The sequence below is a fragment of the Crinia signifera genome, chromosome 12, assembly GCF_055691185.1.
Source record: "Crinia signifera chromosome 12, ASM5569118v1, whole genome shotgun sequence".
In the NCBI taxonomy this organism is placed as follows: Eukaryota; Metazoa; Chordata; class Amphibia; order Anura; family Myobatrachidae; genus Crinia; species Crinia signifera.
Genome location: NC_139228.1, coordinates 28741806 through 28769215, shown reverse-complemented (window position 1 = coordinate 28769215; position 27410 = coordinate 28741806). Strand labels below are relative to the sequence as shown.

General features: G+C 41.9%; 1 protein-coding gene and 1 non-coding gene across 2 annotated transcripts in view; both read right to left on the bottom strand.

Annotated features, from left to right (window-relative positions):
• The window catches only part of LOC146049519 (vomeronasal type-2 receptor 26-like), a 36617-nt gene extending 21695 nt beyond the window's left edge, over positions 1-14922 (bottom strand). Inside the window, exons 1-3 of the mRNA XM_083166058.1 lie at positions 14835-14922; positions 14148-14223; positions 13179-13245 (exon numbers count right to left, since the gene is read on the bottom strand). Of these exons, the coding sequence (XP_083022184.1) occupies positions 13179-13245; positions 14148-14223; positions 14835-14922 (231 nt within the window). The remainder of the gene's footprint in view (positions 1-13178; positions 13246-14147; positions 14224-14834) is intronic.
• Positions 14863-14936, bottom strand: TRNAR-UCU (transfer RNA arginine (anticodon UCU)). Its single transcript has one exon. It is a non-coding gene; the product is annotated as a tRNA-Arg (tRNA).
• Between the last annotated feature and the right edge of the window lie 12474 nt (positions 14937-27410).

Here is a 27410-nt window from a genome sequence, read left to right as displayed (position 1 = left end):
TCTGTTTTCAGTCACCACAGTTCTGTAGAATCTCGGAAACCTTTGCCTGTCATTAAAAATGGGATCTTGAGCTCCGTGACTAATCTGAAAAGGGACCATCATAACTAAATCAATAAACAGATTTTTGCTAAATAACTGTATTTCTTTCAATTATGAATAAAAAAACACCATAGTTAGAGGTGTGCATGGACCCCCATTTTTTGGGCGGAATCTGGATCTTCATGTTTTAGTTTTGCAAAACCAACCACTTAATGGAAAAGCAAAATAACGTCATAAACTAGAAAGTAACTGGAGCTATATTATCTATAAAAAATATTTATTAGCATAAAATGTTGTCTTTATCATTAAAATATTTATTCATAAGAATAGCCTTATATAATTAATTAGCATATATCTGTAGCACTATGAAAACAAAGACTTAGGGGTAAATTTACTAATGCTTCTAAAAATGAAAAGATGTGAAGTTTCCCATAGCAACCAATCAGATTCTGTCTATCATATCCATATTGCATTCTAGAAAATGATAGACAAAATTATATACTTAGAGTCGGATCCATTCTGACAGGCATTTGTCGGAATGGATCTGACAATACTGTACCTATTCAATGCAACCAAATCTGATTTGAGCCAAAACCTACTGTTGTATTTGAGCCAACTCCAAATGTCAGATTTGGCTACTGCTGCTCAACTGGCACAGGGCCGGAACCGGGTGAGAGATGGGAGGACAGTGCTGGGAGGCGGGAAGATGATGGATGACAGGACAGTGCCGGATGAGCTGCTGCTGCTCACAAGGCCTGGCGCCGGTACCAGGTGAGAAGTGGGATGACGGTGCTGGGAGGTGGGAGGACAGCAGATTGGAGGACAGTGTGGGGTGAGCTGCTGCTGCTGCTTACCCAGTGCCATCCTCCCTGCCTCATCTAATTAATCTGATTTATTTTAAAGTCAGATTAAGATTGTTGGGAACAGGCCAAAACCTGTTCGAAAAAAGGCAGTTTCTGACTCTAATTGAATATACTTAATAATCTGCAATTATGCAGATGCCACTACAAAGTTGTTCCCTGGTGTGTCCATCTGTGCAAAGGCTGTCATTTCCACTGTCAGTGTCTATAGGCGCTAAAATACTGGCTTGTGTTTTTAGATGCACCATCCCTAATTAATACAGATTAAACAAAACTGTGTTATACACAACAACACAATTACAAATATTGAGACACTAGGCATCCAAAGTACTAACCAACATTTTGTGTTATTTTGCCATAAATACTTGATCTCAACTACTAGACACAGTGCTTATGTTCCACATGCAGTTGCTTCAATCTTATATTGCCATTAAAAAATAGACATTACAACCTCATGTGGAAACTGACACTTTTTGTTAGTTATAATATGATACTTCAAATATGTAAAATTTTGGATTCTACTACTGTGCTACCAATTATTTTTTTGTGAATAAATCTTTGAAATTCCTACTCACAATAGACAATTTGGAAATGGTAGTTGCCATAAATGGACTGTAAATTTAAATTTTAAGTTAAATTATGTAATAGTTACATAATTGTGCTTTTAAATCCAGAAGTATTTCTATGCTACACTAGAGATAACATAAGCATGTAAACTTGCTAATAAAAAACTGTAAAAATATATGCATCATGGGTTGTACATGGTTTTGGTGCCATGTGGAAGATGACTTTTATTTTTTTTAAATACAATTTAACAATTAAAAATGGAATGTGACTACATGATACTCTCTAAAATAGGATAACTGTTTCTTAAAACTACAACTGATACTGAATTATGCCCAAAATGTCTAAGTGTCACTGAATTTATATGCTTTACAGAAAAACGATTTGGACCTCTGGGCAAAAGGCAACTAATTAAATTACATTGATTTTCTGCACTCATAAAATGATGTGATGAAATGAGAAATTAATTAAATTTTTTAGCAGCCTGCACTTTTTCTTTCATAACAAAAATATATTCTGGAAACAGTGTGCATTTGTATCCCTTCAATTTAGAATGGGATTGGACTATGGCACTATAAAGATCTATGCTTGATTTTAATAATTGTAACATGATATGCAAGTTATTATTTGTGTGACAAAGTGCTTTTTTCTGTGGAACTTCAGAAATATCCAATATTTTGGCTTGGGGCTAAATAGTGACTATTGCAAAATGCATGTAACTTAATTGTCCAGAAAAAAAAAAGAATGGCAATTACTTTTTTGAACACACAAACATTAAAAATAGTGCAAAGTAATTACCGTATATACTCGAGTATAAGTCGACCCGATTATAAGCTGAGGCACCTAATTTTACAACAAAAAAAAAACCTGGGAAAACGTATTGACTCAAGTGGGACCCTAACTCGAGTATAAGCCAGGAGGGATTTTTCAGCATAAAAAATGTTCTGAAAAAGTAGGCTTATACTCGAGTATATATGGTAGTTTACAAAGGGCACATGTCCCCTCTCCAATAAAAGTATGAAAACAAAATTTTATTAGATGTGCTTTAAAATTGATGTGTCATAATCCATATATTATAAGTGGAATTCTATTTAATGTTTGTGTCCTAACATATTAATATGCTCAAATTCGTAAAATATGTAAATATATATATATATAGATATATATATAATGAATATAATATAAAATAACAATATTAATAAAGTATCCAAACTACAACAATGTACTACAAAAAATAAATGTTACTAGTGAAATCTCTAAACAAAAGGAAAAATATCATATTATAACATATATACTTTATTGTTTATGAAATAGCAAATATATAAATATTTGTCTATATGCTATGGATAAAAGGCGCCACTTGTGCTATTTGCGTATAAAAAACAATAATATTCCCTTTGGTTATATAGGGTGTCTGCCAATCTTTAAATAAAAGTAAGGGTATATTACTCTAAAATGAAATTAAAGGTAATGTATAAAGATATCGGCGACTAATTATTGTAAAAGAGCTACAATATATATATATATAAAAAGGCGGGTTTATAGATATAAAAAATTTTTTTTAATAGTTGACAAATTCGATATAAAAGAGTAATGAGTAAACAATGATCGCTAAAAAAAAAACAATTTAAAAAAAAAAAAAAAAAAAAAAAAAAAAAATTTTGGTATAAAAATTTTTTTAAGTAAAAAGACAGGATTCTAAAATAAAATAGAGAAAGGTGCTTATCTTTGGAGTAGGAATTTGTGTAGGTAAACATTTGTGTATATCATGTGAAAAAAGAAAAATGTGTAAAATAAGACCAATTAAAATAAGTGAATAATTCAAACGTCAGTACAAGTCACATATTAGGTTCCAATGTCAAGTGCATGAATAATAGTGAATATAAGATTGGATTTAAAAAAAAAATAAGGCTCATAGAAAATAATAGGGTTACAAATGCACAGATGTGGGGAGTGGGGAATTACCTATTAGGAAATTATCATATCAACTAAGTATCATGAATTTATTTTAAAAAATATTAAAAAAATTGCATGAACATGAAATAATAAAATAAGATATTTATAATACCATGGTGATTTTAGTTTTTTTTTTTTTTTTTACTTTACCGTCATAATCTCATTTATGTATACAAATCAAAACAAACATCATATTTTCTAGTACTGTATGTTACCTGGGGAAATTTGTATATTTGAGAAAATTGAGATATGATGTAAGATATATAGGATGAAACATGCCCAACAATCGCAGTTAGAGTTCCTTTCTTATAACACGTGTAATTAGGGACAACATTGTCTCCCCGTGTAAACATACTGAGTATATTAGCCACTGTCATTCTCTGATTTTTCAAAGAGTCAAAGATATGAAATCCCAAAGTTACATTGGGCAAAATGTTGGGGTTCTTGTTGATCTCATCAATAGCAAAGATGGCACCCAAAAAATGACTGTAGTATGCAAATGACATGCTAAAGCAAAAACACAATTGTAATATGTTAAAGTAGTTATCATTCCTTGTTTATCTTAATTATTTAACTTGAAATATGACCTGAGTAAATTTAATACTGGAAATAAAAAAATACTCAACCTATTTTATTTATAGTAATATTCTTATGTGCACATTATATATTTTTTTCGAACTGTTAATATAAAAATGTAATAATAAGTAAATAAGGTTTACTCTTAGGGGGGTATTCAATCCCGGGTCCTGACTGTGGATACGTCCCGACAGTCAGGACCCTGGCCCGTTTTTGGGCTGCTCACCAGTTTATCGGCAAACTGATTCAATGCGGAATTCCGCCTGCCGATCGGCAAAAATGGGGCGTGTATGCGAAAACAGTCATGGATTATCGAGATCTGTCAGTGATCTCAACTCTCCATTTCCCCTGTCGGACATAGCAGCAGTGATTGAAAACCCCCATAGAATACTCCAACAATTTTATAATTATTTTGTGAAAATTCTTTTAATGGTGATGAAAATGTGGGGGTTTATAATGGGTACAAAGGAGTTAATGAATACAAAGGAGTAAAATATTTTTAAAGAGGTTTTAAATAAGGAACAGGGTATTGGATTGTGTTGCATTATTACTGTAGGTCTCCACTGGGTTGCTCTGTCTAATGTACGGTATTTACTGAGATGCTCAGTATACTGTGTGACAGTTACTGTGATACTCAATGTACTGTATCACACAAACAAGAAAATATTATTTAAATTCTGAATGTATGTTTTTCATAAAAAAGTTGAAGTATTAAATAGTGTGAGAAAGGTAAAAGAAAACATCTATACAACATGCAAATGTATTCCAACAATAACAAATGACTAACTGTCCACTACTGTCCTATCAAAGATTGTATTGACATACAGATAAAGTATTCCTAGCTTGTGGTTCTCCAGCATTGGTGAACCCCTAAGCACCCATATCATAAAATATAGACCGGAGATTATTGGGGGTAGCAAATTTCCTTATGTAAAAGATAATAAGTTAAAAACCACCAGAAATCTGCAAGATTTTTGTGTCATGTTCAAAATTCAAATCAGTTTTAAATCATTTAAAAAGTTTATTTAATTGAACTCAGTGACCAATGGTTATGTTTTAACAAATAATGTACTTTATTTACTGTAGTTGACCGTGTCATATAAAATAAGTACTGTCTATTTTCATAGGAACTACAAAAGAGTAGAAATTAATAAAAGGGATAAATAATCAGCTAATTAAAAAATAATACTCAATCTGTTTTTCAAAAAGATCCTAATTTTGCTTTATCCTAAACAACAGAATTACCCTCTATGGTTGAAAATAAATGATCCGTATTTTATAATGGAATTCGATTAATCATTACTTACATATCAAAGCTTGCGTTTGCCTTGGTAGGTTTTTGTGTAAAATTTTCTTGCTTAACGTTTATTATGGAGAAAATATCTAGGAGAAAACCTATGACAAGGTCACCTTCCTGCAAGTAACTGTCCACACTTTGCTCTTCTAGAGAGCAGGCAGATGGGGTGGCATATTGTGATCTACATGACACAACTAAATATACTAAGAAAATGGTAAATGCTATAGCCTCGGAAAACATAGGGAAAATCACTGTATTTGCATTTCCAGTATCACCAATACCTTACTATTATCTGGCTATTACCATCTGAGTCCTAAAGGGATGAGAAAAAAATAATATTTATCTTACAGTGTCCAAGAATTATTTTTCAAAAGTGATTCAAAGTTAATGGGGGTCAATGAACTTAAAGATAATATAATGTTTTGGGAAACATTTCGAAAAGAGACTTTTTGCTTGAACAAATAATACAATTTAGCAAAATAACTTCATTGTTACTCTTGTAAAAAAGACAGAACAAGCTAAAAACTAGAACACAAAAATAAAACATACAGGAGAAAAAAAAAATCTATCAAATTTTTAATCTAGACTTTCATTTCATTCTGAAGCTGCCCATACACGGAGCCGTTCGCCGGCATCCATTCTGTACTATGCGATGCGCGCTCCCGCGCATCACATAGTACGGTACAAAAAGTATGTGCTGCACATACTTTTTGTACTAGCTACACATCGTATCGGATCGTAGTGCATGCACAATGCATGCACAAGGCATGCGATCCGATACGATGTGTACTTTAAAAGTACATAACGGAGCCAAAAAACGGAGCGTGTATGGGCTCCTTAACTTTTATTGCATTTGACAATTTTATTCAGGAGCTGCTCCTATGTTCAGTTTGTCTCCTTCCCTCCACCACTGTACAGATACAGTATGATATTTTGCATTGTCTCTAAAAATCCCCACATCAGCAGTCAGCTTAAAGCGCTCAGTACTCACAGTTTAAACTGAAATGATTTTCCCACGATGCTACGAGGTCTGTTGCTTTAGCCGAAATATATAATCAAGTGTGTAGAGAAGAACCTTTTAATAAGCAAGAAATGACTAAATTTTGCAAACTCTGGAAATAAATCAAATGATAATCTTTCTCGAAAAGTTATTCTGCAATTCATCAGAGACTAGGCCTAAACAAGGACAAGGAACATGTTTCGCAGTCTAAAATCTTACTTTATGGCTGTACCAGGAAAATATACAGTAAATGTGAGAAGAAACTATACATAATTGAATATTAATTTGTTTTAAAGTAATAATGTTAGAAACTAAGGTGGTGTATTACGATTTATATTAATGTCCAACATGTATGAATGATACATTATGTAGAACTAGAAAACATAAATATATATATATGCTTATATTGCTAGGAGCATTGGGTTTTATTTATACAGACCTTGCTTAATCAAGAGTTCCAGCTTGTTCACAAAAATACTGTACACATTTGTGAATGTTCACTTCCCTAATACAAGACAGAGGCAATTTAGTAGAGTCCTGTGACTTATTGAGTCATTCAGAGAAGGCTGTCTCGTGATAGGTGGAGACTTCAACTGCTCCTCAGATCCTCTGCTGGACTGCAATCCAATCCCTAACTCCCCTCGTATACGTGATCACCGTAAAATTAAGCAACTTCTACACGACAACCAATTGATAGATGCATGGAGGATTCACAATCCTTCAGTTAAAGACTACACCTATTCCCCCTCCCTCCCCACTCTGTTTACACTCATCTAGATTATTTCTTGGTGGACCACCAGTTTCTACAACGCTTCACACATAGTGAAATTGGACAGATCACTTGGTCTGATCACACCCCTGTCTACATCACAGTTGATGTCCCTTCTTCTCCACATCCCTTGTCCAGGCGGTTTAACGAACTCCTTCTTTCTGACCTAAAATTTAAAAAGGAACTATCTACAGCAATTTCAGACTATATCATTAACAATGATAATGACCTAACCTCTCCAATAACGGTGTGGGAGGCACATAAATGTGTACTTAGGGGGAAGTGCATACAACTGGGGTCCTTAATGAAGAAAGAAAAGGAAGCAAGGAAGGTGAAACTAATTGAACAGATAAAATCTTTAAAAATATCCCATAAGTCTACACTCTCAACAGTCACATTAAGAGAATTAACGGAGACTAGATTGATGCATAACCAACTAATGAGGGATAAGACTAAACTTGAGCTGTGCACGTGCAGACACAAGTATTACCTATGGGGTAATAAACCCAGTTCCATGCTAGGAAGGGCCTTAAGAACCCAAAGAGAACAAACTTATGTCCAGAATGTAATGAACGTTGAGGGGAAACGGGTACATACCTTCACCCAGATAGCAAAAGCTGTCGAAGAGTATTATACTCGACGTTATAATTTAAGAGGAGGATCTTCCCCATCAGATAAACTCTTACTAAAACAGGCGATCTGAGATCCACTTCATCTCACGAAAAGAGGAGTCCGAAAGTATTCCTTGAAGTATTCTTATATTTGCGCCACTGTATCTATATCCCATTTTTTTCCATATTTTGTATCTTTGAAGTTAAGGTGTAGCTTCAGGGGTTGTGATCTAAGGCAGCATTGCGCCACGTATTTACTGTCACTTGTTTTGTATATTAAGTATTTAACATCAATCCGATTTCCAAAAGTCACTGATCTATCCTTGCTAGAACGACCGTTCATTATAGAGGAGCTAGAGCAGGCTTTATCTAATACTCCCTCTGGAAAAAGCCCAGGCCCAGATGGATTCCCGATAATTTACTATATGTCCTTCCGCTCGACATTGATGTCCATCTTTCTAAAGGCATGTAACGCCATCTCAAAGGAAACAATCTTCTCCTCACAAAGCCTATCATCCCGAAAGAGGGAAAAGACCTGGCTCAGTGTTCAAGCTATAGGCCTATCTCACTTTTAAACACAGACCTGAAATTATTTGTCAAACTTCTCGCCTTACGGCTTGGACCATTTCTTCCTGAGTTGGTTCATGGGGACCAGGTGGGCTTTGTCACTGGTAGAGAAGCAAAAAACAATACAACCAAGGTGATTGATTTGATCCATTTCGTGAAACTTGGAGAAGCCCACGTGGTCCTTCTGTCCACCGATGCAGAGAAGGCTTTTGACAGGATAGACTGGACCTTCATGGAGACCCTTCTTGAACACATAGGGTTGGGTCCGAGATGTCTCCACCTTATCCTGGCCTTATATAGGCCCTGTCAAACTCAGTCGGGATTCATATTGGCACCCGCCAGGGCTGCCCCTTATCGCCCCTGATATTAGTACTGTGCATGGAGGCCCTGGAGCGGTCGATACGTATGAACGAAAACATCAAGGGTGTTCAGGTCAGAAGAAATGAACATAAATTGGCTCTATATGCAGATGACCTATTGGCATCCATCTCGAGTCCTACCATATCTCTGCCATCTTTGATGTTAGAATTTGAGAAATTTGCACTTCTATCTAACTTCAAAATTAACTTTACTAAATCTGTTTTCCTTTTCATTGGCACCCAACACACATTAAATATTTAGGGGTCTTGTTATCTAGGGATAATTCAAATCTCTTCCAACTTAATTTTGTGCCTTTGCTCGTCAGCTTAAAAGCCTCTTTTCCAAAATGGACTGTACTTAACTATCCTGGTTAGGCAGAATTAACACGATAAAGATGAATATCCTCCCCAAAATACTATTTTTACTCCAAGCCCTCCCCATTACAATACCCTCTTCTTTCTTTAAAGAATTGCAAAGTGTAGTGAGTAAATTTGTCTGGATGAATCGCAGACCTAAGATCTCTTAAAGAGTCCTTGTCCACAGCCGAGATAGGGGTGGTTTATAACTCCCTCACTTCCTTAGTTACTACCATTCTGTTCACTTTACCAGAATCGTGGGAATTGCTAGACCTGTACAATTCAAACAATGGCCGGCTATCGAAGGTCACTCGGTGGGTATATCCCCTCGGGTCATCCCTTGGATTAAGTTACAGTGCAGGTGCAACAATGCACAGGGATGGTATGAATACTAAACAGCTCACCGTTATACAGAAGTGGTAAAGTATACGCTGAGGGTGCAACAATGCACAAGGATGGTACACAAGAGTAATAGCCCCAACAATAAATGTAAACAAAAATGCTGGTAAACAAAGCTAATAGAAGCTGCAGGGAAAACCCCCTGACTTATCTTGGATGATGGAACCACAGATGAGGAGGAAACTAGCAGCGACACTGGTACACGGATGGCAGCTGAGAGACAGACTGGAACGGGACCAGGAGCCAGGAACACACTGCAGGAGCAATAACAAGGCTGCGTCTGGACGCTATAACCGGCATCAGACTGCAGGCAGAGTCAGCTTTTATTCAAATTCACTGTTTCCCACTTCGGAAGTGACGCTGGGTGCAGCTGAGAAAGGCGTCCCCAGACTGCCGTCCAAGCGGCAGAAGTTCGGGGCATTGCTAGGCAATGACCCGATGCTTCCGCCCAGAGCTGCCCGGCGCCCCCGGAAATGCCGCTGTCCCTATGATCACGGTGCTGCCAGCTGTTGGGCACACAGGGACATGGCGGCGCAGGTACCGGCGCCTAACACATGTATACAGACCTTGCCACATCAAAAGGTCCAACTTGCTTTACATATACAGACCTTGCCACATCAAAATGTCCAACTTACTTTATGTATATTGGCCTCCGGCTCATCAAGAGTTCCAGCTCTCTACAAGTATACCTACATATATACAGAACATGCCATATCAAAAGGTCCAACTTGCTACATGTACACATATTTCATTTTGGATCGATTTAAAAAAAAAATAGGTGTGATTAAGTTAATTAAGTTATTTAGTAAAATATTGCTAAAGGGTTAGTAGAAAAAATGTCAGAAACCAAATCCTTACTTCACAAACCTTTTGAACAAGGATTTAACTAAAAAAGTTTAAAGCTGGTCATACATCTACAGATCGATTGTCAGATTGGGCTGGTTGGAACAAAAACCTGGTAATGGATGAGAGCAAATGACAGTTGACCATTTGATTAGAAATGCTGGAAAACTGCCAAACTCATTTAGATATTACCAGGTTTTTGTTCCACCTTTAGTCTGGAAAGGTAAAAAAATCAGCTGATTTAAACCAATCATCATCATCATAATAACTATTATTAATATTATTAATAATAATAATAATTATTATTATTATTATTATTATTATTATTATTATTATTATTATTATTATTATTATCAGTTTCTTATATAGTGCTGCAAATTCCATTGAGCTTTACAATTGGAGACAACATTGATAAAACTACTGGGTAATAAAGACAGTCATAAGGCCGCCATACACTATGCGATTTGGGCCTGATTTGACCCGATTTGGAGGAATCGGGCCGTGAAATCGGGCCAAATCGCATGTGCAGACATCCCATCCGACCCGATGCGCGGTCCCGTGCGCATCGGGTCGGATTCGGGAGGTCGGACGGGCTGCATATAAGATTTGTTAAATCTTATGTGCAGCCCAAGGCGGGCAGGGGACGCAGCGTATAGTACATGCGGTGGAGGTCGCCGAGCGGGGGACTGTAAGCAGGGAACCGGGCTAGAGAGGTAGTGGGCGCACTATCCTGGGCGGGGGGGAATGCCACAAATAGATACTTCCAGGCGGTGAACGCCGCAAGGGGATCAGAGACAGAGACCGGGTAGCGTAGGGGAAGCCGGGCACATTGAAATGAATGGACAGCCAGTAATTGGCTGAGAGCTCTCTGACTGAGAGAGCTCTCAGCCAATCACTGACTGTTAATTCATTTCTATGTCCGCCCGCTGCTGCCCGGTTTCCCCTACGCTACCCGGTCTCTGCTCTCTGGTCCCCTCGTGGAGTTCACCGCCTGGACCAGTGCGCCCACTGCCTCCTCTGCCTGGCTCCCTGCTTGCAGTCCCCCGCTCTGCATCTGGCTCCCTACACTGCAGGTACTACAGGCTGCGTCCGCTGCCTGTTTGCAGCTCCCATGCCCTGCTCAGCTCCCGGCTCCCGCTGACAGCAGCTCCCCGGGGGGACTGCATGTGATAAATCGCATGCGATTTATCACATGCAAAACCTGGCACATCAAGTGCCAAATCGTATGTGACCCCCCCAGGGGAGTTGTCAGTAGATTAGGTCCGACTTGTCCTTCGTACAAGTCAGCTTAATGTACTGTATGGGGGCCTATAGAGGTAGGAAGCAATATTCGCAAGCTTACAATCTATAGGTAAATAGGCATTGATACACAAGAATAGCTGTTATCTACTGCATAATGGACCTCCAGATTTCAAAGGTTATTAGTGTGCTGCATGATAGGGTCAAACTGCAATGTCACCTTCTGACACCTCCTGCTTAAAGCCCAAAAAATTCAAAGGAGGATGTGAAAGTGAAGAGAGAGAAAATATGTGAGGATATTTGAGAACTGTACAGTAGGGTTGTGAATTGGATAGAAAAGTTTTTGATGTTTATGTTGGTGCTTCTGGAATTTGATAAGCTCAAATTCCAGAACCACCCTCCATTCTCTCCCTCCCCTCAAGGCCCTTGAATATTGCCAATATCCATCAGGATCTCTCATCAATAAACCTCATTATATAATACTAGCCATTCTCAACTGTCCTTCTTTTTCCCTGATGAAGCCCTTTCCTTATTATCGTAACCATCCCCCATCACATGTCCAATTGATCATTCTCTCCCACTTCATACTCTTCCTCTGTTCTTGCTTCTACTTCCTGCATCTCATTAAATTCTTTCTCTCACACTGTCCACTCAAAAATATCTCTGGATAAAGACTCCCTCTCCATGTTGCCCAGCCCCCTCCCCATTTGCCTCGAAATTATTGGAATGACTTCCAATGAATTTTCGTTTTCCTTTTCTCTTACTCGAGTCAGAACGGTAATTAGTAAATTTCACTTATTTGTTTGATTATGTCAATATTTTTTCTCATTTTTAATATACACACTGTATTTAAAAAAAAAAAAAAAAAAAAAGCCAAATTCTAAATAATTAGGTTTGTTTCTCTTTACAGGTCTGATCAAGTAAATAAAATCTTGCTTTAACTTCACACATAGTTGCTCCATCTAAACCACTATGATATGGAAGAGGTGAACAAAACCGTTGACTTGTTTGGTGACTTTTTCTTAGTAGGCTTTGCCGATCTTGAGCGTTTCAGATTTTATCTATTCATCTTTTTCCTCATCGTGTACCTCCTGACTGTCTGTGGAAACACCATCATAATCTTGGTGGTCTGGTCTAACCCCAACCTTTACATATGTTATATGTTTCCACCACTCCCGAAACTCCTATTGATACTGTTGATCAACAACAAGAGGGAGAATAAAATAGGTGGCAAGCGCAGCGAGCCCTTGTGCCCGCAGCATGGCAAGCGCAGTGAGCCCGCAAGGGGCTTTGTTGCGCTTCCCCCGCTGTGCAGTCGGGATTCCGATGTCAGGCTAATGACTGTCGGAATCCCGACTGTCGGTGTGTTATACCACACCCGGCCATATATAACCCTCTTCAGTATACAAGCATCATAAATAAAAGAGTATGTAAGATTCTGGCCTCAATATGCTGGTCATATGGGTTCCTCGTGGCCATCATGCCATTGACTCTTACCATCCGAGTTCCATATTGTAAATCATGGTACTTGCAGCATCACTTGTGTGACCTGGCACCACTCATTGAGTGTAGTCTGTACCGATACTACACCAATTAATGCCGCTAACCAGTTGCTCAGCACTGTTGCCACATTTTTCATCCTTTTGTTTGTTGTAATCATGTATGTTATTATAATATACTCGATAATAAAGATAAAGACCAACCAAGGCCGCAGCAAGGCCTTCTCCACCTGCTCCTCTCACTTGACTGTGGTCGTGCTCTTCTACAGCACTGCTTTCATAGTCTATGCTGTCCCAAAAGAAATGCGTACTGTTGAGAATGACAGGATATAAGCCTTGGTTTATACCATGTTCACCCCATTGCTCAATACACTAATCTATAGTTTAGAGAATGGATGCTGCTCCTCACATGTGGTTGAAGTTGCTATTACTCCTGTATCATAAGGGGTGTGGATGAAAAGGTCTACAGTGTCTAGGTAGACAATCAATAGGTCGACTCTAAAAAGGTATAAATTAAAAATGTCGACATGGTTCAAAGGATGACACAGGCAGAATGTCGACATGAAAAAAGTAGGCACATGAAAAAATAGGTATGAGTTTTATTAAAGGTTTTTTGTATCAATGACGACACCTGTCGACATGGATCCCACAATAATGTTGAGTGTGTTCTCACATGGCTCGCTTCACTCACTGGGGCAGATGTATTAAGCCTTAACAAGAGATAAATTCAAGTGTGATAAGGAGAGATAAATGTCCAGCCAATCAGCTCCTTACTGACTTTTTTCAAACACAGCCTGTAACATGGCAGTTGGCATGTGATTGGCTGGACGTTTATCTCTCCTTATCACACTCAGATTTATCTCTTGTTAAGGCTTAATACATCTGCCCCACTGTGCTTTACCATTGCCAGTAGAAGTCCGCATCGATGTTTAAGTATGGAAAAGTCCCACCAAAAAAGTGAAAAAAGTTGACATTTTCACATGTCGACCTTTTTCATGTCACCTTTTGTGAACGTTGACCTTTTGAATGTTGACCTTTGTCAGTGTCGATCTTTTTCATGTCGACATTTTATCAATGTACCTTTTTCATGTCAACCTTTGACATATTGACTGTCGACCTAGACAATGTAGACCTATCAACCGGATACCTTCCTAGGATAGTATCCTAGTCCGCAGCACCGGATCACTTGCGGCACCCATGGGGGCCCCTCACCGATACTCATTAGAGGCCAGGAAATCTACATCCAACGAACGGTGATCCTCTTCCCTCCCATTAACCTGCCTCCGTTCTTAAAAATGGAGGAAATCACCACCGTCTACCCAAGTGGCACCAGACTGTCAATCTCTGTCAGTCCAACACCATATCGCACCCTGTGTCGCACGACCCATTTGCACAGGCGCAGAACAGGTCCTGCGTGTGCGCAATGTACAGAACTTTCACAGTAGGCAAATACTTTGGGATCAGAATGAGCCCCACTATGCGCAGATCCGATACCTGCGTTCTCTACCACATTGCTATATTTATTTAGGCCAATTTGCAACAAAATCTATTAAGTTGTTTCATAACTACATAGTAAGGGTCGGGAAAAAAAAGACAAGTCCATTTAGTTGAATATAAATAATAATAATAATAATAATAGTTTATTGTAGTACGATAAAATCAAATAGAACATCTAACATGTTATGCTTATTGTACGGTACTGTGTGAGTTATTCATATTGTATCATTGCTGCTGTAACAATGTATAGTTTAACATACAAACAAAATAGTGACATATTGCGGAGAACTACTGTATAGTAACAGAGGAGAGCGCGATACAGATCTCTCCCCAGCACTGATCATTTAATATCTGCACAGGAGGCTGCAGCAATTGCACAGAAATGTAATACTATTGTATTGCCTGTAAAACAAAAGAGAACAGTGGAAACCATCTCTGCCGGGACTCGAACCCGGAACCTCTGGATTAGAAGTCCAGCGCGCTCGTCCATTGCGCCACAGAGACCTCACCGCACGCTCAGCATCAGCACCAGCTCTGATAAAGATTATACCTTCTGCATCCACAGCATCATCTCTCCGCATCCCCCTCCTTCCCCATCTATCAGGGAATGCTGCAAAATCAGGATGCAGGAATGTGAGCCACAGCTGACGTGCTTCCACACACACTGGATGCAGGAGGAGGAGGACGATGCCGGGAATGAACGTGTTAATTGGGAACCGAGGAGCATCCTCAGAACAGGGACTATAAAAGATGGAGTGGAATGCTGGGCGAGAGGACGGCATAGGATACACGATGCTGGAATGAGGAGGCTGACTGACGGCTCTTTCATCTGAATGCAATTTCTGGGTCACGGATAGAACATGCCCAGGGATCTATGTGGACATGTTAGTATTGGGGTCATTGGAAGGAAGGGTTATCACACTGCAGACCACAGACAGTGGTTACATGAGACATTCAGGGAAGCTGCTGATACTGGCGTGAGACAAACTGCAGCGCACTAGCATTTCCTAGAATGTTCTACATAAATGCTACCAGGGAGTTAATTTACTAACGCTTCTAAGGGCCAGATGTATCAAGCTTCAAAAAGTGAGAAAGCGGAGAGTGATAAACAGCCAGCCAATAAGCACCTACCTGTCATTTTACAGGCTGAGTTTGAAAAATGACAGGTAGGAGCTGATTGGTTGGTTGGTTATCCCTCCCCACTTTTTTCCCCAAATGGTCAGAACTGCAAATAGTTCATTTAAATATTAAAAATGTTTTTACTTCTAATGGATGAGGTGCGTTGTACATGAGCACATTTATTTTGGGCATGCAGTGGAATTGAGTAGTAACTCAGCAGGGGCTTGATGACCCCCGTTGTATCTAGCAACATCAGCTGCCACTAGTTTACAGAAGCCTTGTAGCTTTAGTCCACAGATGATTCATAATCATTGATGGTTGACGGCTGATATCGAATACTTCTGCCATCGATGGGGGAGAACCAGATAGGTTGACATGAGCTTTTACATTTTTCACACTGTACTGTGGGTGGACTATGGTAAAAAGTGGATGTCGGCTTTCCATGTCAACCTTTTTAGCTTGTGTTGACTTTTTGGCTAGTGTCAACCTTTTCCCAGTGTCTACCTTGTGCATATCAATCTACACACTGTGGATCTACGTATTGTTGACGCTAAGATCCGCACCCCAGGGCACAGATTAAGGAAGCAATGTTATATACAGTGGGGGCAATGTATCAAGCATTGGCAGAAGATAGAATGAAGAAGATGCTCAAAGCAACCAATCAGCTATGTAGCACATAAATGACAGGTAGAAGCTGATTGGTTGCTTTTGCTTAACATCTCTTTTCAAATCTTAATACAACTCCCAGTTGTATAAACAGGGGTTAAAGTGAGGGGGAACGGGGTGGAACTGAGTTCCACCACCTCTAAAGGTGCGTACACACGGGGGCGATTTTGTATAATATCGTGGGAAATATGATCGCTGAGCGACCATATTGCCCACGATGGGAGTGTGCACCGGCGTATATCGCCGTGTGCGCGCTTCCGTTTTTACCCCTGTGGTGATCGCTGGTCGCAGGAACATGCTCCTGCGACCAGCTGATTACCACTGCCAGGCTCCCCCGGCAGTTTCATCTCTGGTCGCTGATAAAAAGGAGATATATAAATTCAAATAAAAAATGTTGTGTAAAAAAAAAAGATTATATTTCCTAAACAAGGTAACATTACAGGTCATTATGATGAATAAAAATGCTTCGGGGCAGCTTAGTGAACGCGTATGTGTAAACTCACATTGTGTGTGATGTTGCGTGTATGGGGATTCCGGCATGTTAACCCTTCCTCTGCTGAGAGGGTCAGGTAAGCAAGTATGAGCTGCAGCCTTATGCTCTGGAGTTGCTGTTGGTATTCCTGTGTATGAAGCCATTGTACTGGAATAAAAGATTACTTGTTCAAGCACTTAAGTCTCGAGGGGTTGTCTGAAACCTACAGCTACACTAGTGTTATATCAAAAGGTCAAGCCTGGGTAATGAAACCCCCACTCTCCCCTCCATGTGCTCACAGCACCTCTGTTCCTTAAGGCCTGTACACACTAGACCAGGGGTAGCCAACTCCAGTCCTCGAGAGCTACCAACAGTTCACATTTTCCAGACAACCCAGCTGCTGCACAGGTGCAGTCATTACTCACTGACCTGTTTCCCTGGTTACCCAGCTGCTGCACAGGTGCACTCATTACTCACTGACCTGTTTCCCTGGTTACCCAGCTGCTGCACAGGTGCACTCATTCAGTGGTGTAGCGCCAAATTTTGACCATTTGCTCCTAAACATGGAAATGTGTGACAACTCACATCCATACAATGCCCCTTATTCTGGTTCACGCGCAAAGCCAAATTCCTTCTCAAATGGACAAAACCATGTGCACTGCAGGGGGGGCAGATGTAACATGTGCAGAGAGAATTAGATTTGGGTGGGGTTTTACGTCAAAGTGAGATCTATTTTGCAGTGTAAAAATAAAGCAGTCAGTATTTACCCTGCACAGAAACAAAATAACTCACCTAAATCTCTCTGCACAAGTTACATCTGCCCCACCTGCAGTGCACATGGTTTTGTCCATTTGAGAAGGAATTTGCCTTTGCAAATGAACCAGAACAAGGGCCAATATGGTAACCCAACACTGACCATTTTTTTGCACTCCTATGGAATATGAAGGATAATTTTCGCTGCTGCTGTTGGCTGATGTCCCAAAATGGCACTTCCGGCACAAAATGGCATGGCCCCATGTATTCACCTACACTACTTTAATTCACAACCTTTTTAGTTTGGAATATTTTTTCCATAAAACATACTGTATACAATCTGTCCCTGGATTAAATCTGTTACAGCTTTATGTCAGATCGGCTGTATGTAACATAAGGTGTGTGCAATATCCTGTATATTATATACAGTCAGTGGTTAAACTGAGGGGGGATGGGGTGGAACTGAGTTCCACCGTCTCTAATGGTGAGGTGGAACATTTTAACCTCCACATTGGCCCTGCACAATAATTCTCACAGAAAAGCATTCTAGTTTGCAGGAGGATCTATCTCTGCCTAATTGGGGAGGGGCGGGGCAGTATATGTTTCTGCCATCTTGGTTAGGCCAAATCAGTGGCTCTCAAACTCTGTCCTCAGGGACCCACACAGTTCACATTTCCCAGGTCTCCCAGCAGCTGCACAGGTGTGCTCGTTACTCACAGGCACATTTCCCAGGTCACCCAGCAGCTGCACAGGTGTGCTCATTATTCACAGGCACATTTCCCAGGTTGTCCCGCAGCTGCACATGTGTACTCATTACTCACTGACACATTTCCCAGGTCACCCAGCAGCTGCACAGGTGTACTCATTACTCACTGACACATTTCCCAGGTTGTCCAGCAGCTGCACAGGTCTACTCATTACTTACTGACACATTTTAAAATATGCACAAGTCGAGCTAATTATTTCACATGCGAATCTGTGACTAGTAGGGTTACCAACTGATCCCTTTAATCCGGGGCACATATTAATTACACAGGTTCTATGGCAGTTTAAAACCAGGTGAAAGCCAGCCACAAAACCTGTGTAATTATTATGTGTCCCAGACTAGTCCCTAGTGACTAGACCTGAAAACATGCCCTGTGTAAAGTCCTAAAACATACCACCACCCAACATGACCCTCTCCAGGACTTCCTCTTAATGTATGATTACATCACCTGTGGTAAAACACCTTTCTTTTCAATTACCCAGTCCCACACAGGTGATGGCAATCCTAAATGAAGAGGAAAGCACAGGAACAGAGCATTGTGTCCCTCCTGGAGAGGGTCATGTTGGGAGGTATACTAAAGGTGCCCAAGCACTGAGCATTTTCCACTGAGCGGTGCAATGTGTGCTCCTGCGCACATCACATCGCACAGTATAAAAAGTACGGAGAACATCGCAGCGTATATGGGCAGCTTTAGAACTGAGTCTGAGAACCTGTGGGCTAGATGAAGAAAAGACTGGCTAGTGAAGCTGGGTACACACTAATAGATTTATTTGCATATCAATCAATCTGCAGATATATCTACAAACGGATTGGGCAGCCTGCCCGATCCCTCGAGACTGACATCCAAAATGGGCGGGCGCCTGCCCACTGAGCTGTCATTCACTGGCTGCTCCTGAAACCGCTGTGCGGGTGGGCGGCGAATCGTCCGCACACACAGCATTATGCGAGGATATATCTTCAAATATATATGGCATCAGCTGTGTTGCTGATGGACTGAGCAATTTATCGGAGAGCGATTTTCATAACATCGCTCACGGGCAAAAACGCCCAGTGTATATGCGCCTTTACTTTGTTACATCGTTCAAGCATGTACTTAGCTTCAGATCAATAATAATTAAAAAGCAAGACTGAACAACTGCATTCTCATTGGCTGTAGCCAGTGGCCCAGAGAAGGGGGGGGTGCAATTGCACCTGACACCCCCCACTCCTACCAGCAGCCGTCCCCAGCACCTTCCACTCCTTACCCGCTACCCCCTTACCTGTGCAGCGTGCACCACCTTGACGGCTGTATAGAAAATTAAATATATATATATTTGAGGGGGGGGGGGGGTCTCATCATTGCCTTACTATGTGACAGAGTGGACAAAGGTCTATAGGTCCTGACTGGGCCTATTAATATTATTACTATCATCGCACTAACTAATGAGCTATCTGTCCATGAGTCAGGCAATGACCCAAAGGAGAATTGTGAGATTGGGAGAATCCCTTCACACATATACATTATTATACAGTATATGTGATGAACTTAATATGAAATATTGTTGGATCCTTGGCTATTCTTCAATTGCTGCAAAAACGTTACGTTTGTAGACACACTGGGTGGTTGGGAAGAGTTGGCACTACTGTTTTGTGCATGGCAGTGGGGTAGTGCTGCAGCTTCACCTATCTGCCAATGTGACAATGATTAATGTTGCTGAGCATCAGGAGTCAAGGCACACTGACTGCACAAGTGTGCAGTGCATTACTGGGAGTTGACTAAGTCCCATAAGACTTTGCTCAAGAGGTCATCATATGCTTCTCAGGCCAGTGAAGGATAGCAGCAGCAGCAGCTGCCTCGTCATGGGAGGGTTTTTAATCAGAGGCAGCACTGAGCCTTTCAGGGCTCCTACAGAGTAAGGTACAGAGGGACAAACACAGGCTTTTCATGTGGTATATATATATATATATATATATATATATATATATATATATATATATATATATATATATATATATATAGGTACTTGTTTCCTAGCACGGCCACAAATCTTGGCCATCGGGGGTAATTTGAGTGGCCTGCGACGCCCCCGATTTTTCCATTGAAATGCATTGAAAACAGTGAAAAATCGGGTCGGTCGCGTCGTGTGCACCTAAAAATGCTTAAATGGTCCAGACGCGATGCCCCCGATTTCCCCATAGGGAACAATGTTAAATGCCTCAATTTACCCGCGATGACCACGATTTCCCATAGGAAACAATGTTAAATGGATGAATTTACCCAAATCAGCATAGGAACAATAGTAAATGGCCCAAAAACACCCCATAACATTGAAATGTCCCCCTAAAAAGTAGTTGACACCACCCCGCCATCAACGTGAACCCGAAGCGTGGCGAGCGCAGCGAGCCCGCGAGGGGCGGCGGTACGCGTCCTCCGACCTTTTCATGCCCTACTATCCACTAGGGCGTGGAGTGAGAATAGAATAGTGTGGCGAGCGCAGCGAGCCACCGAGCCCGAAGCGTGGCGAGCGCAGCGAGCCCTGCGAGGGGACGCGGATACCTTCACAGGTAAACACGTCCCTTCGCGGGCTTCCCAGGTGTCCGCGTCGCCATGGACACCTGGGAAGCCCGCAAGGGGACGCGTATAACTGTGAAGGTATCCGCTTCCCCTCGCGGGGCTCGCTGCGCTCGCCACGCTTCGGGCTCGGTGGCTCGCTGCGCTCGCCACACTATTCTATTCTCACTCCACGCCCTAGTGGATAGTAGGGCATGAAAAGGTCGGAGGACGCGTACCGCTGCGCTCGCCACGCTTCGGGTTCACGTTGATGGCGGGGTGACGTCAACTACTTTTGGGGGGACATTTCAATGTTCAGGGGTGTTTTTGGCCCATTTACTATTGTTTCTATGATAATTTGGCTAAATTGAGCCATTTCACATTGTTTCCTATGGGAAATCGTGGTCATCGCGGGTAAATTGAGGCATTTAACATTGTTCTCTATGGGGAAATCGCGGGCATCGCGTCTGGCCCATCGCACCCGATTTTTTTAGCGGCCGCGATGCCCGCGATGGCCCCGATTTTACCCCCGATGACCGCGATTATGATCGTTGTGGCCGTGCTAGGAAACAAGTACCTATATATATATATTGACTATTAACCAAGTTTATACTGCTTTTACTCAGTGTAATATTCTCCCTTGCAGTTTGCGGCCAGTAATGACAAGTAGGAGGGGCCCCCCCTTTCTAAAGTGCCCCGGGCCCCCCGAAGGCTTAATCCGGCTCTGGCCCTGCCCACTGTATATATACAACTGATACACAGCTAGTGCTTAATGCACTTAAAATGCATCTTATGTTTTCAGCATGTGAATACTATGCATTAGTGGGGGTTCAGGATAGTAGCTGCAGTAATTATGTATAAGGCAAATTCTGTACTCATTTCTATCACTGGTAATCTGAGAAGTTAGATCAAGTAACGTTTTGCATTATAGCAGCAATGTAGCATTACACCACTAGATGGCAGGATTGGACAATAAATGCATTGTATACCTGAGCATCAGTTGTAAAATGGAAGAACCACATGTCCATGTGCACAGTACTCACTGTATAACAGCAATTTTCATTTGGTCAGCACTGAAAGGGACAAACAGATCAAGGAATTTATTTTGACAGCCTGAGAAGGTACATGCAAATTAGGTATAAGCTGCAGGACAAAACATTCGATGGTCAGGCACCATCGATTTTTTCCTGCCTTTGGTCTGAAAATAAGTCAATACTTACATTTTTCAGATGGCCACTGTACTCTGAATTTGGGGAAGGCATCACCATGTCTGCGTTAGCAGAGGGACCCAGAGTGACGCCCATAAAACACTGGCGATTCACGTGCTGCCGCGCCCTATCCGCTCCCTTTCCTCCCCTTACTGATCGAGCGAGTGTAAAACTCGCCGAAGATACTCGCTCCCGGGGCTTTGGCATGTTCATGTGCAAACCCCGAATATCGGGGGATGGGGACAAATTCGCCCCATAACGAATGGGTATGAACCGGCCCCTATATGTCCTCCGATCCGGCACATTGTCCAGTGAATGGGAATAGGATTCCACCGGGAGGAACAGGTCCTACCTAGAAGAGATCATACAAATTTGGTGGTTACAGCATCCTGACGCTAGGATTAGGATCCCAAAATAACCGCCGGCTCCACAAATGTATTAAGTGCAGTGAAACTACATGGCGAAAACAAAAGCAGTAGCTAGGGCATAAAGTAATAATAAACAGAGTAATAGTAGTTATTAGACAACAGTAATGCAGTAAGTGGGGCAGTAAATGGTCAGTACAGTGATAAGAAGCTCACAGTAACTTTAACAGTTCGGGAATTGTCCATCAGCAAGATCACGTATTAATAGCCCCGCAGACCCCGTGGCGGTGGGGAGGTGCTGAGAAGTGTGAGCGCCCGCGGGGGAGGGGGGTGCGGGGCTATTATTACGCCGCTGCCGCCTGCCGGGACCTGCCACGTTTGTGCCCGGGACCCACAGATTTACTTGTCTGTGGTCCCGGCTCTCCTCCTGGCTCCTGCTACTTATGAAAACTGACCGTCACAAAATGGCTACAGCAGACTCATTTAGTAGTTATGCCACTGCTGTCCATGATGGATACAAGTTCTGACTTCACCCCTGGTCCTTGGTCAGCCGGCGGCGATAAGGGCCCGGCCTGCAGATAGAGATTATACACATTTTTGTTTTGTTCTGATGTTTTCTCTAAGTCACGGTTGCATCCTTCTTCTGCCCCCTGAAATACTGTCATTTTATTGCACTGCACGCCAAAGAAGCATGTTTATACTTCACAAGCTCGTTATGGAGCTCATCAGACGCCACTTGTGAACCGTGATTTTTGACGATTACAAAAGTAGTCTGTGACAGCAGATGGTTTTTGACTGTGAGATGCTTTTGGGAAGATGGCACCATACCAAACCAGGAGCAGGAGACGATCCCTGGAAGCAGAGGAGTACTGCGGTAAACCTGTGTTCGCCTTCACTGAGAACAACGTTGCTGCCATGCAGGCCATAGTTGACTGGGACAGCAATGGCGAAGTTCTAGAAGGAGATAGGCATCTCACGGGATCCATCTGCTTCATACACCATCAAAATCTTGGCCTAATCAAGGTTTCTGCAGAGCTCCAAGCTCTGGTGACTTGGAGGTGCAAAATGCTGGCCTGGTTTGATGGAAGTTGCTCAAACTCTGCCTGGGAGATCATAGGTGACAAAGAATCTTGGATCTACACTTTTGACCTTGAGTGGACCACACTTGGAGGCGCACCACCACAGACGTTCTCTGATGTGAGTGCAGTATGGACAAGCAGATGATGGCTATTTTTGTGGGCAAGACTAATCATGTAACTACCATACAACTAGGGACTGGACTGCCAAGTAATGCCTGCACAATCATAGAAATTACTTCCAGCTGCCGCTGGGAGTCATTTCCATATGCCATTAAAGAACTTGCTCTTGTGGTGCCATTCTACAACAAAATAATGCTATTGGCCACAAGAAAAGTGCTGGATTTTCTGGAGCTTGGTTATCCACTGTACAGTCCAGACCTGGCCACCTGTGACTTCTTTGTGTTCCCACAAATCAAGCGCAAGATGTGTGGGATTAATTTGGGGTCACCAGAAGCTTCAGTGGAGAACTTCATCCTGCTTCAGACTGGTCTAGCTGAAAAAATATTAAAACTTACTTGTAAATAAAAATATTTTTGTGCATCCAGAAACGTATTTCACAAACCTTGCATTGCAATCAAACTTAGTACAAAATAGTATTGTTGTGATACCCGAGGCCTGAACTCGGGTCATACATAGTAAAATAGCAATTTAGGTCAAAAACATATGTCAGTTGATCGAGTTCAACCTGTTTAACTAGTCTAAGTCATAACTATACAGTATGATTCAGTTTGTGGCCAAGAATATCTAGTTTTACTTTAAACTCAGTTACTGTAATTTCTGTTACATTTTCTGGCAAAGAGTTCCAGAACTTAACTGCTCTTATGGTGAAGAAACCCCTTCTTAATTTCGTACAGAATTTCTCTTCCTTGAGCCTCAGTGCATGCCCGTGCGTCCTAAGTTCAGTCTTGTACCTCAATAAGTCTTTCAGGGGTAGATTTATTAAGCTCGGTGAAGTAATCAAGTGTCTGGTTTTTATCACCGGCCAATCAGCTCCTACCTGTCATTTTTCAAACCAAGCCTGTAACATCACAGTTGGCTGATTGGCCGGTGATAAAAACCAGACACTTTATCACTTCACCGAGCTTAATAAATCTGCCCCCTAGTTCCTTATGATTTCCAATACTTTATTTGAACATACTAATCATATCTCCTCTCAACTTCCGTTTTTCCAGTGTATATATACATATGGAGCGCCTGTCATGCTTACGGGTCCTGGCGATTCTATCGCCAACTGCCAGGATCCACCATCAGATGGAGGGGGGCGCGAGCGCACGAGACACTCCCGCGCCCGTTCCATCTGAGCCCCACTGCCCGCAGCCTCCCACACCCCCCTAACCCTGCACATCTCCCTGAAATGGAGACATGCAGGGATTTCGGTCCCCGCCGCTGAGTGACGGGGACATGTATGAATATGAGATGCTCGCGCGTCACCATCAGATGGAGCACCTCTCTGCTGGCTCTCCCAGCGCAGGGAATACAATTACAGCCAAGTCAATGAATTGAAGTTTAGTTAAATATTGCACCCAAAAAAAGAACAGTTGCTGTGAGCGGCGCTGGCATTATTAACGGATATTTTGAGGATCTCTCACAGCAACGTTGGCGCTCAAAGGGTTAAGTAATTTCGCAGTGCTTCCACCTCCCCTTCTGAGTTAATGTCCTTACTCAGTTTTGTGTCCTCTGCGAATATTGCACTTTTCATTTCTGGGCCATCCCCTATATCGTTCATGAATATATTTAACAAGGTGGGACCCAATAATGATCCTTGCGGGACTCAATTTTGGACCTTTCCCCAACTGGAATGTTTACCATTTACCACTACTCTCTGGGGGTGATTCTCATTGAATCTGACTGAGCGCTCGCACGGGGGGACCAATTTTTGGCGAATTTATAGCACTCGCACACAGAAGTCCTGACGGGGGCCATGGGGGGGGCATGGGGTGGTGCCCCTGGGATTCGTGGGAACGCCCAGCATTTAATGGCTGTTCTCATGAAAATGTTTGGTGTTCCCATGCAAATTTCTCCAGTGACACGGGTGCGAGGGCCGGACAGCTGATTTCAGCAGTTGTAAGCTGCCCGACCAACTTCACCGCACAGGGCACTCCATAGAGGTGTCTCAGATTTGTGAATGCTGGTGAAATCATTCATTGGTTGCCGACCTTAGAATGATTTCTCCTCCGCACCTTAGGCTGTGAATAGATGATTATGCATCACAAAGATTGCAGGTTTAAGGGGGGGTGAAAGAGGATAGCAGGCAGCGTCTGGGAGACTCGCAGCCTTGTGAGTCAACCAGAATAAGGGCCTCTGTTCACATTATCAAGGGTGGGGCTTTTTTGTTATTTATTCCATACATTGTAAACAGCACAGTTTCCAAAGCAAACACCTGAGATCACAAACAGAGAGAGCCGTTGGACATGCAGCGGATCCGGCGGCTCTCTCTGTGTGCCACTGGGGTCCAGGAGAGAGCGGGGCATCACATAGTGATGCAAGCAGGGATAGGTGGCGCAACCATGTCCGGCGCATGCGTTCGCGTGATGAGGTATGCACGCTCGAGAAAAAAGTTGCGCATGTGCACAAATATATATATATATACCAAGATCGTTATAATACCCAATGCATTATCTACGTCCACTTGGATATGGATAGTGAGCCATGCGAGGGGGCATGGTACACTTAGACTGTGTCGACATTCAGGGGTTAAAAAAACATGAAAAACTCAAGTCGACCTTATGCGTGTGTTGACCAATCTAAGGCCTCCATGAGGCAGAACATTCTCTGTTCCTGGACTTCCCTGGTAATGTAGGATTGCCATCACCTGTGGGGAGCCAGGTAATTGATAACAAAGGTGTGTCACCACAGGTGATGGCAATCATACATTACCAGGGAAGTCCAGGAACAGAGCATGTTCTCCCTGAAGGAGAGGGTCAGGTAGGGAACTCTCGCCACATATTAGACCAACTTTCCCCAAACCATCCAACTAGTTGGTTGGATGGAATAAAAACCTGGTACTGGATAGGAGCAACTGTAATTTGTAATTAAGTCATTTGTTTCCCAAATGGACAACAACTGTCACTCACACAATGTACTGTAGTTGGACCGATTTGATTTAAACAAATTCACTGAATGTTTGTATCCATTCTCCTGAGTTTGTGAGCAAATTGCTTATTGGCATTTGCTTTCATACAGTACCAGATTTTCAGTCCAACCAACTAGTTGGATGGTTGGAGGAAAGTTGGTCTGATGTGTGGCCAGTATTAGGCCTGTCGACCTTCAGTAGTTTATAAGTAGTCAACTTAATTTGGGTCAACCCAATGTCCCATACCCCATCCACCTGTCTCATACATCCTAAGTGCTGTATTTGCAATAATATATTAATATCTCAAACTGACAATAAAGGTGATTATGGCATAATTAATTTAGCTTCACCAGCTTGTCAATGCCATTAGTGTACCCAGCAAGCACCAGGACAGATACTGTATGGTCACTTGGTGTCTGACAGCAGCATGTACTGTATGAATGACAAGCTATGAGGTTACAATAGAAGGTTTAGCAGAGACTCTGAATAACAGCTTGGACCTCAGAGATTGCAGTTTCCAATACTCCCAGTGCTCTGGGATTCAGCTCTGTCTGATTAGTCTTTGTTTAATTGCAACACACATCTCTCACACTGCCGACTCCAGGGGAAAGGTCTCAGGTGCTTGCGTTACTGTATGTTTCCACTTGCCAATTATAACGAAGAAGAAAATTAGCCTAGCGAGACTGCTAACGAGTGCCTAGTGTTTATCTCTAACTTTACTCTGGCTTGGGCGGGCCTCAGTGTCTCCTGTGTTCCCAAACTTATCTGCCTTTCGTTATTTTCTTTTGCATGATACCAAGACTCCTGGGCACTGAAACAAAGCAGAAATGATCTGTTGTATTAATAAACCTTGGCAGCAGCTGGAAAGCAAAAGTTAAAGAACATTCAAAAATGAGTTTAACAGAAACATTGCAGAGAAGTGATACAAGATTACACCAGTTAGATAG